Here is a 13255-nt window from a genome sequence, read left to right as displayed (position 1 = left end):
CAGGGAGTATGACATCATCTGAACCAGGGTGAACATTGAAAAGTCAGCTACTTGAACAAGCTCCAACTCAACATCTACAAGAATCTAGAAGAAACCATCAGAAGAACTGAAGAAAGGAACCATCAATATAAGGAGAATTAATGGGAAGAAAATTGAACTTGCAGAAGTTCAATTTATGCTCACAAGGTACCACATGGACATGATGGGCATTACTGAGCCAAAGAAGATAAAAACAGGTGAGCTTACTAAATAATAAGAGTAGGATGTTATATTCAGGCAATAATGATCAAGGAAAGGAAGGACTAGCTATCGCTAGTCCTTCCTTTCAATACCAAACATGAATATAAACTTCTGGATTGGAAGGCGATATTCCATATCGCCTTCCAATTCCAAAATAGGGAAATGGACAATGAAATTTGTTTCTGCCTATGGTCTCACAGAAGGTCCTTCTAAGAAAGAAGTGAAAGAATTTTTGATATCATTAGAATAGATGGCTGACATAGAGAAAATGGAAAAAGTGGTCCATGTTGGAGATCTGAACAGACAAGAAAGTGGCATTAGGCCTTATTTTAGAACTGGAGATGTCAAACTTAGTTCATTGCTTTATGCAGATGATGTCATACTCCTAAACACATCTAGTGCAAGTTTTAAGTATTCTCTAATTAAATTGAATAACAGCTGTAACAAATTTGCCATGAAAATCATAATAAAAAGACCAAACTATGAAAATAGACAGAAAAAAACACTGCATACATCAGCTGCATTCTGAATGAGAAGCCTATAGAATAAGTAAAAGATTTCAGCTACAGGCAGCCCTCAGTTTACGCCTCACTTCCGTTCCTGAAAACACGGGCGTAAACCGAATCGGCGTAAAACCCGATTTTAATGGGAGATACAAAGTTATGTTCTGTGCAGTTAAAAAATATGCACACGAAGTATGTGTAACATTATTATATTTAAAGCTTTGATAATACATACATATGTATTTGTTAAAATAAAATTATTAATAACGAAAACAAAACGAAATTATATAAACAAAACAAAACAAAAAATATGAAATTTCAAAAAGATATTACATATTTCTATGTTGAAGTTCCTGGTTTCGAATCACTTGCATTTTTTTTTGAAAAAAGTATCCGGTATTAACTGCCTAGGAGTTCAGTGTAAGGTCGAATGGATGCAATTACACTCCTTTTTACGTTCACACTCTGTTCCCAATCATGGTCCATTTCGCAGAGTTCATCAGTCAGTGTCTCTATGCTTGCACCTTTCATAATTGTAGTAATAGTCGATGGAGATAAGTTCATACTTATACAGACATTACCACGTGTCTGCCCATCTTCCATTCTTTGAATCACCTCCATCTTCTTTTCAAGTGGGATTGATTTCTGCATCTTCTTAACACCAAGCTCTGCTAACTTTTCTGCACTTTTTTTATCAGACATGGTATGTAATTACATACTTTATCAATTTAAATACGTATGTATATAAAAAAAAAATTAAATAGAACAATTAGATAGATTCAACAGTAAAACTAAGTTGAGTTAGCCATTCTCATACAGAAGTGGCAATGTTTTTTCTTCCACGAAACATGCTGATTTTTCATCCTGCAAAGCAGACAAGCTGGCCAGAAGAACATGTGCAATTTACAAACATAATATGATATAGACATAAGCAGTAATTCAGGCTATTGAGCCTAACATTAAAGGAAGATGGCATGGTATAACCTGTGAATGTTCATCTAACCAGTCACATTTGAAGACATGTTTCATCTGCACTCATCCATGCAAATACAATAGAATTCCTTACTTCTGCAAATTAACATACTTAGGATAGCAAGAATCAAAGGGAACAAATAGAATTAAAAAATATGTTTGGTCAGTATTGAAAGTTCAGACCAGCTAACTGAATGGCTGTTTTAGTCTGTTTACATGATCAAGCATTTAAAAAAAAAAAAATCATTATAAGAAGAATGAAGTACAAGGAAGCATGCATCCTTCTACCTCCTTCTACCCCATCATCATCAGTGATATAATAGACAATAAAGTTCTTCACTATGAATGCTGACCACTGTGTAACCTTAAAAGAAAGAACGAATGGTTTCATTATTTCATTCATGACAAGAGTTGTGAGCCAGAAGGATGATATTTGATTAGCATGAAAATAATGTTTTTAATTTAAAAAAAAAATAATTATGTGCAGCTTTTAAGAATTAAATCTCAAAGACTTTTGGTAAGGAAAGACAATTATTACAAGTATTTAAATCACAACAGCACAGTGCAGTAATGCTTCTCACCTTTCTTTAAGTAATCATTCATCTTTAAAAATGTTTCTGTGAATCAGGTGTATGTAATACCAGATGATTGTATGTTATGTGTTGCGAAGTTTTGTTGAAAACAAGAGTTGTGGGATTTACCAGTAGTGAATATAATATTAGTGTTCCTTAAATCACTTCTTTGTTTGATGACTTTTGCACTGGACTTGAGTAAATTTTCCATAGAAACTATGGAAAAAATTCATGTTTGGTGATGGGTAGAAAATTGGACTGTTTGTTTATAGGAAGAAATGTACTGATGCAGAATCATAGCATTAAGGTTTTAGAGATTCTAGAAATGTAAAGAAGAGAAATCTGAGAAATAAGATTGTATCTGTAATATTAGATCTTCTTGGGCTTTAAACCAGTATTATATTTATAGTGTTGAATTATTGTCTAGATAAAGCTGCAGAACAAATGAAATAAGCTGTAGTAAGTAATTAAGGTGACCATTTTTTAGCATGGATGATGAGCTGAGTCATGTTGATTATAGCCATATATATGGTTTGCAATAAACAAAGCCAGATCTTTGTTTATTGCAAACATTGGAATAAACGATTACTTTGGAGAAAAATTGTTGATAGAAGATTAGTAATAATATAAACTAAATCATGTAGCTGTCATAGTAGTCTGAACATCCCTTGAAGGTACATAGTGGGGAAATAGATGATGATGATATGAGAGGTTCACACTCAAACTTAGTACAAATACAGTCAGCTCTTAGAATTACAAAGTCATATTAATTAAAGAAATAGTTTATTACAATAGAAGGTTTATTATAGTAAATTTCCTTTAGTAATAGCATTAATGCTGTGGAACTTTTAAAAGTAGTTTGTTATAGTGAGTAAGTTGGTGAGAATGTTTTTTGCTATAATATGATTATCTAACCCGCAGTAAAAGCCCATATTTTGCTTTTGTTGTTGCACATCTGAGCAACAACAAAAGGTTTCTACTCTTGAGTATTTTAATAAAAGTTGTACTGCTTTCCTTTGTAGTGTTTGTTATCTCATAGCTATGCCCTGATAATACCAGTTAATTAAACTTCTTTTCTGTTCATAATTATGCCAGTTCTTAAAAAATGTATGCATCATAATCAAATTCCTGATATGTACTCCCAGGGGCAGAGAAGTCAGGATATTATGATAATACTGTGTGAAAAGTTTACATCATTACTAACTTCTGTCAACAATTTTCCCCTAAATTAATCTGTTATTTGTTAAGATTTCAGCATTCTCAGATCTTATATTCTAGTCTTCTAAAGCATTTTTATTGTATCAGTCCACTTAGATGTTGGTTCTTGTGTGGGTCTTTCCTGCTATCTGCAAAAAAAAAAAAAAAAAAGAAAGAAAAAAAAAAAAGTTAACTCTATTCTCACATTCCTAAATGCTAACATTATCAGGTTCCTTCCTAATATCTAAATTTTTAATGATTCTGCTACCATTGATGCCATCTGTTTACTCTTCTGATCTTTCTCCACTGAGAATGCAGTTGAAGTTTTCCATGTTCCCACCTATTTTTATAGATTTGGTCTTTTTATTGCTAATTTTCATGCCAAATTTGTTATAGCAGTTATTCAGTTCAGTTGAAGAATTCTGGATACTGAATTTATTTAGGAGTACATCATCTGCATAAAACATAGCTAAGTTTGATGTGTGCATATATATATGTGTGTGTGTGTGTGTGTGTATATATGATTCTGATATCAGGTTTAATGCAATATTTTCATAATGTGATCAGTACAAATAATGAATGATAATATATATACCTGTGGATTTAATATATAACAGTAGATTTAATATATACCTTTGTCCAATACCCAATTTAACATCACACCATCTTCCTATATTTCCTTCAGTTCTAACTGCAGACTTACAACTCAAATATAGACTATACTTTGTCACGTGCCTTTTCCAGATCTACAAAACTTAAGTTTAGATCCTTGTTATATGACCATAATTTGAATTCTATTGTCTTAAGGTGAAAATCTGATGCTGACAACCTTTATTTGCCCTGATTCCAGCTTGCTTTTCTCTAAGTTTCTCTCCAAACAATTTTTCTTAGCCTTTTCTCAAGTATTTACATAAATCTTACTGGGTAGGGAAATACCTTTGTAATTCTTAGATTCAGTTTTATTTCCTTTTTATCGATGGATACTATGAGAGCTTTACTCCAATCTGTAATTTAACCCCTTGATCTGACCTTCTGAATAATATATAGCCATTGTAAAACTTATATGATAGTTGCATATTTGAGCTTTTTTTTTATTTTTTTAATGTCATCTACCCAGCTGCCTCTGATATGTGTTCATGTTTCCAATCCTCTTGCATATTTTCTACTACTGTTCTTCCACAGCTTGTTTTGTTTAACAGTCTTTCAAAGTAATTACTCCGGGCATCTGTAATATCTCTATCTTAACTTTTCATGCCACCTTTATTATCTGTGATTCCTTTTACCTGATTCTTCCTTTGTTTCTAAGCTTTTTCAATAATTTCCAAAATATTTTGCTACTTTCCTGATATTTATTTTCTTTGTTCTTACCAATGTCTTACCAAAACTTTTGTTTTAGCTTGTTTTAAACTAGCTAAAACAACTCAAAGTATTTGTGATTTGCTTTTTGCTTTTTTCTCTGTGTTCTCTCAGAGCACAAGCTGAACTTGCTGCCAGGCACTTTCAATAGACTTTCTTCTTTTTATTTGACTGCCTGTTTAACTTTCTTAGTGAATCTCCAAGGTTTAGTTCTTGTTTTAAGGCTCTTTCTTTTTTTCTTTTCTTTTTTTTTTTTTTGAATAATAGTTGTATTTTAGTCTACAGCAATTATTTTCAATCTTTTTCATAATATGGCACACCTAGACTAATTATTAAAATTCTGCGGCACACTAAAAATATATTCTTTTAATTTTTTGCTGATCTATCAAAAAATAGGCATAATTTTGATTGATTTACACACACAAGATATTAATAATAGTAATTACTTATCCTTTTTGCTCCCAAAAAATGTAAACTATATTTTTGACATTTTGAGTAAGAAAAACAATACTCAAAATTATTTAAAAAATTTTTTATTGGTTTTTTTCAAATGAATATATAATATCCATGTTAAAGGAATACTATTGAATAAAATTAACTGAATGAAAAAAAAAAAAAAAAAAACTCTTACCAGTTAAAAATAAGAGAATTAAATGAAGTTATTTGTGAACACGCTTACTAAAAGATTAAAGCTAATTAACACACAATTTTAAACTGATTCACCAACTGTAAGTTTCATAAAATGTAAATAAGGGAGCTTCAGGTGCAGATGGAAGATCAGATACTAATAAATAAATGCGCAAATTAAGACATTATTTCTTTCAATTAATTTGTTTTCACAAATCTCGTGGCACACCAATGTGCCGCAGGACACTTGTTGAAAATTGCTAATCTACAGTTTACCTCTTTGATTTATTTTAAAATTTCTTATACACATTTTTCAGTATGGTATTCAATTTTTTCCTTGTCAAAACTAAATGGTGGTTATTTCCTATTTGATATCTTTTGCATACTTTGTGTCCTGAATCAGTGTGAAAATATTGCCCTCAATAATAGTGGTTGTTGAAACTTTTCTTATTTCTTGAGTATTCTCTCCATGTAAATTTGTGCTCATCTTTATGTTGGAATATGGTGTTAGTAATGCTATTCAAGTAGTGAACAGAAATTCAGCAGGTATTATACCATTATTATTAGCTTTTCTCTTTTTTCCAAAGTTTTTGAAAACATTTCTACGTGTCTGGTAATCATTTCCTACTCTGCTGTTTAAATTTCACACAAGGCCAAGGGCCAAGTTTTGTGTGTGTCAGTTGCATCCTTTAATGAATCAAAAAAATCCTCCACTTCTTCCATAGTAGAACCTTATGTGGGACTATAGGCACAAATAATTCTCATTGACTATATTATTGCTGAGAGCAATCCTGACTTTGAAGTCTATATACATTGACCAAAATTAAGTGTAGTTCTTGAACTTGAAAACTGTTAGCCTCATGCATTGTCCATCACAATTATGAAACACTGCTGTAGTTTGGCAATATTTTATGACATAAATTAAAGTTACAAACTGTTTTTTAATAACAATTTCAAAATTTTATAAAATGATTTATTAACATAATTTTCGTTCTCTTTCTGGAGAACAAAGATAAGTGAATTTAATTATAATGAAAAATTACAGCCTAACCTCATTGTATTACTATAAGTTGGGTGGGGGAAGGGAATTAAATATATTTAATTATATCAATCTCTTTACAGTTTTTATTTTGCATTATAAGATTGCTTGACACATAAGTCAACTAATTTATTGAAGCATGAAATGTGGTGTATTCAAATGATTGTCACTAGGTATCCCACACAGTTTCCTCATACAACTGAATCACAAAACTAAGCCATTTCATTTCTTACTTTCAAAAGTGATTAAGCCAAGAGTGCACAGTGTTGAAGAAAAAGAAGTTCATAAAATGTTCATATACACATTTATTCACACACATATATGCAAGGATGATATGAGCATGAAATAAAAAATCTTTTCTTCAGTTAAAAAAAAAAATTTTTTTTATCAGTAGTGTAAGAATTTTTTCATTTTAAACTACTGATCTGTTTGAATGAAGCCATCCGAAGGATGGTGTTTTCATGGAAGCAGGTATGTCTTTCTGGCCGCTGTGTAATGACACTAGATGATGTAAACTTCTAAAATTTAGGAGATACAGACAGGAACAAGTTAAACATATTTTTATTCTTTGAACAGCTGTGGTTTAGTGCACCTCTGTCATCTTGAGGAATTATGAATATTCAAATTAAACAGATTAAATGGACTGTTCTGTTTCAGTTTTGGTGTCATTAGCCCTCCTGTATACTGTGGTTTTCTTTTTTCCCACTTAATAACAGTGGTCACTAGGGATTTCATGATTCCTGATATATCATGCTGAATATAAGTCCTAGTATTTGCAGACCAAAGATACCATATTCAGAGGAGGAGGAGGAGGAGTGAAGAGAGAGAGAGAGATGAACTTTACAGTTAATTGAAGCCGGGAGGGAAGGGGAACTCATCCCAGCCTGAGCAAAAATGACTGCTTTTCACTCTGAAAGATTTAGGTAATCACTTTTAAGACTAAAGTTAGAGGGTTAATATAAAACCCCAATTTATTCTTCCATATATGTCTATCACACTCTAAATCCAGAATACATAAGAATACATAACACCTAAACAAATGTAATCAAATTTAATTTAATGATGAGATATCACATATTTTTAAATTTTCACTTTATATATTTAGTTATTATTGATAAATATAAAGAATTTAATATGTACAAAATTTTTTACAGGTGCCTGACATTGGAAAACAAAAAGAAGTACCATTATCTCCACCTGAAATAATTGAGGTAATTTTGTCTTACTCTGTTTAAAAATTAGTGCTTTTGTGTTTATTTAATGTTTCAGATATGAACCCTGCTTATTGACAGCATACATAAAGTTATTCTGATTATTAAAAACACTGAAATTGATTTAGTTCTCACTGTCGATCCATTACCAGTATTATATATTGATATTTATAAAATACTAATTGAAATATTCTGAAACATGAGTTTCATGTGGCTCTCAAATTGGAAGATAATAAATAAATAAATAAAAGCTAAGCTTTATTGTTTTAGAAGCTAACTTCTTTATTAACAAGTAGCATTGTATTAATCAGTTATTTTATGAATTTTAAGATTTAAATTCTAAAGAATAATAAATGATCCCTGGATAATATGAAGATCAGGATGATTGTCATATTAAATGAACTTTTTAAAAATGAGCTGAAACATCATGCGAGTTAGGAAAACAATGTGGAAAGTGAAAACCAAATACATAAGTAACAATATATCAAAAGATAGATATTATTAGATCTCCAGGGAGTCAAGAACTCATTGAGAGAGGCCATACATCACCATACCTTCTGTTATACCGTTCCTTAAACTCATTCATACTAGATGCATTCACTACTTCAACAGGCATGCTGTTCTGTTCACTCATGGTTCTGTGAGAGAAAAATCTAGCTCTCACCCCTTTCTTAGCCACACACAAACTTAACTTCCATGGATGTTAACTTGCCCTCTACCCATCTTCCATATAATGAAAAATTTTATCAATCGATAATATCCCATAATGCCCTCTGAATCGTTTATAGACCTCTGTCATATCACTCTTTCCTCTGTCCACCAGCATCTGCAGTTCACATATTCTCAATCTGTCCTCATAATCTACATTCCATAATCCCGATATCATCTTTGTAACTCTTTTTTTGCAGCCTTTCTACAGTTTCTTTATACGTTTGGAATTCCAGATCTATGCACAGTAGTCCTAGTGCAGTCATATCAGGTTTTGTAAAGAGGCAGAATGATCCTTACATATCAATGTTTGTTTCAACATCGCAGTTATCCTCTAAGTTGTATTTGCAATTTTCGCTGTGTGACCTTAAACTCAACTTTCTATCCTAGTAAGTTGAAGTTTAACTCCACGATCTTTAACCTCATCAATTACTCCAAGAATAATCCCACCAATATAATATGCTGTTGGATATTGCATCATGCAAAATGCTTAACTTTACACTTACTAAAATTGATTTGATAGCCATTGTTGTTTGCCTACACTTCCAGTTTATTCAAATCATGCTGTAAACGTTGCATATGTATAGTATCTCTGATTGCTCTGCCCTATCTTTGCATCATCTGCAAACAACTGAAAATCTTTGTCAGTCCCTTTCCAATGTCATTAATGTATAGATTAAATAATAGTCCAAGGACCGATCCCTGGGCACACCACTGGTTAGCTTAAATCTGGCAGATTCATATTCCCCATATATCACTTTCTGATACCTGCCCATTAGCTACCAATTTATCCAAGCCAGTAGTTTATATTCCAATCCCATATTCTCCCATATATATAAAACCATGAAAGAAATATATTTTGGAAGGCATTGGATTTAAAGATTCTAAATTTAAAATAAAAACAAAGTAATAAATTAACCAGCATTATGATGTTGTGTGTGTGTTGGCTATTTTTGTGGATCCTTACCAGATGAAGGATAAAAAAGCTATTTTAATGAGCTTGCCACATAGTTTGTTAGACAATAATTAAAATTACATTGGTTTGAAAGTAAGGGGGGGGGAGTAGTTTATTTAGTTTACCAAGAGATGTAGGTTACCAACCTTCTAGTGGTAATAAAATTGTTTGCTTCTTAAACAATAAAGCTTTTATTTATTTATTACTAATTAAACATTATTAGCAAAGTGGTTAAAAACATGTTTATATTCTTCATATATTGAATATCCTGTTTATTTTAGATATGAAGTGGCCTGTAAAAGTTCTGTAATTTTTCTGTAGACTAGGATTTTTAAATAATATAACCCACATCTCATTCACATTCTGTTATATATATAGCTCTCATTACAGCATACGCATAGTAACCTCAGTATAGTTTGCTGTAATGAATTTCTTTCAGAATAGCATTAGCAGTAAGATTTTGATTTGCTCATCTTGTTTTTATAGCATTATGTACTGAGTGAACGTCTACAGATAGAGTTACCAACTTTGAGTGGGAACAGCAGCAAAAAAAAAAATGTATTTATCTATATCTTGGTCTTCCTTTAGGCCTCTTTCCTACATTTTTGCTTCAAACATCTATTTTTACTTATTTGACTTTCTTCCTAAGTGACCATACCCTCTTATATTAGCTCTTCATACATGCTCTTGAATATTCATCATCATCAATTTCCTGATATGTATCCCCATAGGGTGTTCAGGTTACTATGACAGCAACAAATGATTAAGATTTCATTGTTAGTAATCGCCTATCAAAAATTTATAAATCAGTCTATTACTCATAAGCACTCAAATATTGTCATATCTAACATTTCATGCTTCTAAGCCACTTTAGACCGAATCAATCCGCCTAGACCTGGGTCTTCCTCTGGATCTCTCTCCTGCCATCTTGACATCAAACACCTGTTTTGCTAACTTTTCCTCACCCATTCTATTTAAGTGGCTGTACCACCTTAGATTAGCTCTGCTGACACCATTCTTGAATGCAAATAGTGTCAAGTTTCTTTCTAATATCTTAATTTTTAATACGATTCTGCCATTCATGCCATCAGTTCACTCCAATAATTTTCCTCAGAACCCCCATAGCTGGTCTCTAGTCTTTGATCAAGTGCTTTATTTCTAACCCAACTTTTAGATCCATAACTTAAAACTGATTTGAACACTTTTCTATGCTGCTAGTTTGGTGTTTGGCTAATTTCTCTCTTATTGCAGATAAATTTATTCAGCTGGCTACCCACCATACCAGCTTTGCTTATTCTCTTGTCTATTTCCAGATTTAACATGCCATCTTGGGGTGCTTAAGGATCAAAGCTATATAACTGAAAGGAGACCTCCACATAGCCTTCAAAGGAATGCAGAGAACCGACCAGGGCTTCTGACCTAATGTCCAATCCTCACCTTCTCATGGTGCACCCTTTTAGGTATCTACCCGGATACTGAATGGACGAGGATGGGCTGGCAATTTGGGATTTAGCCGACCAAATTGTATTCTTATTGGCTTAAACCAAAATTTCAAATGATGGTACAACATGACAGAATTTCATGCAGGCTAGGGCGTCGCCCGGTTAAACAAGGCCCCCCCCCCCATTGTTTTTGCCAGGGAACCAGGGCAAACAGCAAAAAGTCAGCTACTGTAACAAATCCTAAAACTTACCGCAACACAACATTACCAGAGTTCAAGATCGGTACTATCAACATAAGAAGGATGAATGGCAAAGAAATGGAGCTAGCTGAGAAATTGGATAAGTACCAGATCGACATAATAGGAGTGACTGAAACAAAAAAAGACAAAAACTGGTGAGATCTTTCTGAGCAATAAATACAAAATGTTATATTCGGGCAATGACAATGAAGGAAAGGAAGATGTAACCATAGTATTCAACACTAAATACGAGGCTCATCTTCTTGAATGGCAGGCAGTGTCAAGTAGAGTGATTTGGGCAAATATGAGAATGGGGAACTGGACAATGAGACGTATTTGTGCCCATGGTCCCACAGAAGGTTCTACTAAGGTAGAAGTGAAGAAATTTTTTTGAGGCTTTAGAGAAAGCAACTCACACAATGAAAAATGAAAAGTTGGTCCTTGTTGGGATCTAAATAGCAGAGTAGGAAACAATTGTGAGACATACAAAAATATTTTGGGAAAATTTGGAGAAAAGAGCAAAGCTAATAATAATGGCAAATATTATTAGATTTCTGCTCAGGACATGGACTGATTATTACTAACACAATATTCCAACACTTGGCCAGCCAGCTTGGCTGGCCGAGTGGTTAGTGTATCCGCTCTCCAGCCAAAAGGGTGCGGGTTCGAATCCTGCTGTGGGCATGGGTGTTTATGATGGTCTGTGGAAAAACAAGGTGGTGGTTGCGTTCAGTTGGTGGAGACAGAGTTGTAGAGTAGGTGCCCTCCCTCGGACTCCCTGGATGTGTCAAATAATAATAATAATAAAAATGTGCACAAATTCACATGGAGAGAAGAGGCAAGAAATAAGAAAAGTCTTATTGACTATTTTATTTTGATAGTGATGTTTTCTCTCTGGTGCAGGACACTAGAGTGTACAGAGGATTTGAAATTGGAAGTGATCACTATTTAGTCTTGAGCAGGATAAAATTGAATTTCATATTGAAAAGAATAACATGTAAGAAAGTTTTAAAGTGAATAAAAGTTGAGCAGCTCTCAGATGTGAGCCGTAGACTAAAATACACAAAGATTATTGGGAAAAAAAATGAAAGAGTTTGAGAACAGGAACCAAACCTTGGAGATTCAGTGGCAAGCCTTGAAGAAAACCCTGATTGATTCAGCCAGAGAGGCATGTGGTGAGGTTGTCTGCAAGGATAGAAAAATCAGAACTCCATGGTGGACACAGGAAGTGAAAGAGGCAGTGAAGGAAAAGAAGAAAGCATATCAAAAGTTCCTGTCAAATAAGTCAGCTTGTGCTCTTAGAGAATGACTTGACTTACTTTGACTTATCTAGGTGCTGTCAGCCTGGGACTTTTGGCCTCAAGCACCACGTGATACCACTGGGCATGGTCCTCTGCGACTATCTGCCATGTTTCGGTCTCCAGCCTGAGAACCTGCAGGTTCTCCTCCTCCTGATCCGCCCAGCTCCTTGTTTTCCCTGGCAGCCTGCCTGTTCGGGATCGGGCCTCCCACACTTGTCTCGCAGTCCTTTCGGGGCCCATACGATGAAGGTGCCCCAGCCACTGAAGATGCCGGGCTCGCAGCTCCATCAAGACGTCTGCTGAGTTATACAAAGCATGTATGGCAGTATTAGACCGCCTCCTCCAGACACCGTCTGCCATGACCCTTCCATAGATACCTCGTAGCATCTTGTTCTCAAATACTCAAGTGGTCGGCTTGCCTCACTGTGAGAGTCCACGCTTCAGCACCGTAGAGGAGAACCAGTCTAATCAGAGTCTTGTATTGTATAGTCTCACGTTTGTGGTCCAAGACAGTATACGTGAAGCAATAAGGGGATGCACTTGGTAACAGGCCACATTCGCAGCATTCACCAAACTCTGGACATGCTTCGACTTTGTTGTCTTCAGTCACGATAGACACTAGCTACCTAAATTCCTTTACCCTCCCAAACTGAGCAGCTCCCTCTAGATCTTGAGCAGTATGGTGACTCATGAAAAGGTACTTCATCTTCTCGGCATTTATCTTCACGCCAATATCTTCTGCAGCCTTCTCAATGGCAGTAACCAATGCCACTGCATCATCTCGTTGATGCACCATGACGTTCAGGTTGTTCACGTAGCCAAGAATCCTGACTTGCACCCCATGTCAACTCCACCCACCACTTGCTGTGTACTTCTAATTACTTTTTCCAGCA

The 13255-nt window shown here is 34.1% G+C and overlaps 1 protein-coding gene across 7 annotated transcripts in view; it reads left to right on the top strand.

The window, feature by feature from the left end:
* The window catches only part of Spt20 (transcription factor Spt20 homolog), a 444696-nt gene that overhangs the window by 193112 nt on the left and 238329 nt on the right, over positions 1-13255 (top strand). For all 7 annotated transcript variants that reach the window (XM_090405995.1, XM_090405992.1, XM_090405994.1 and 4 more), the window contains exon 11: positions 7661-7717. In XM_090405995.1, the coding sequence (XP_090262121.1) occupies positions 7661-7717 (57 nt within the window). The remainder of the gene's footprint in view (positions 1-7660; positions 7718-13255) is intronic.

The sequence above is a fragment of the Typopeltis vanoorti genome, chromosome 16 (genome assembly GCF_054136105.1).
Source record: "Typopeltis vanoorti isolate ZY-2024b chromosome 16, IOZ_Tvanoo_1.0, whole genome shotgun sequence".
NCBI classification, from domain to species: Eukaryota; Metazoa; Arthropoda; class Arachnida; order Uropygi; family Thelyphonidae; genus Typopeltis; species Typopeltis vanoorti.
Note: the sequence above shows the minus strand (reverse complement) of the source record. Positions and strands in the feature narration are given on the sequence as shown.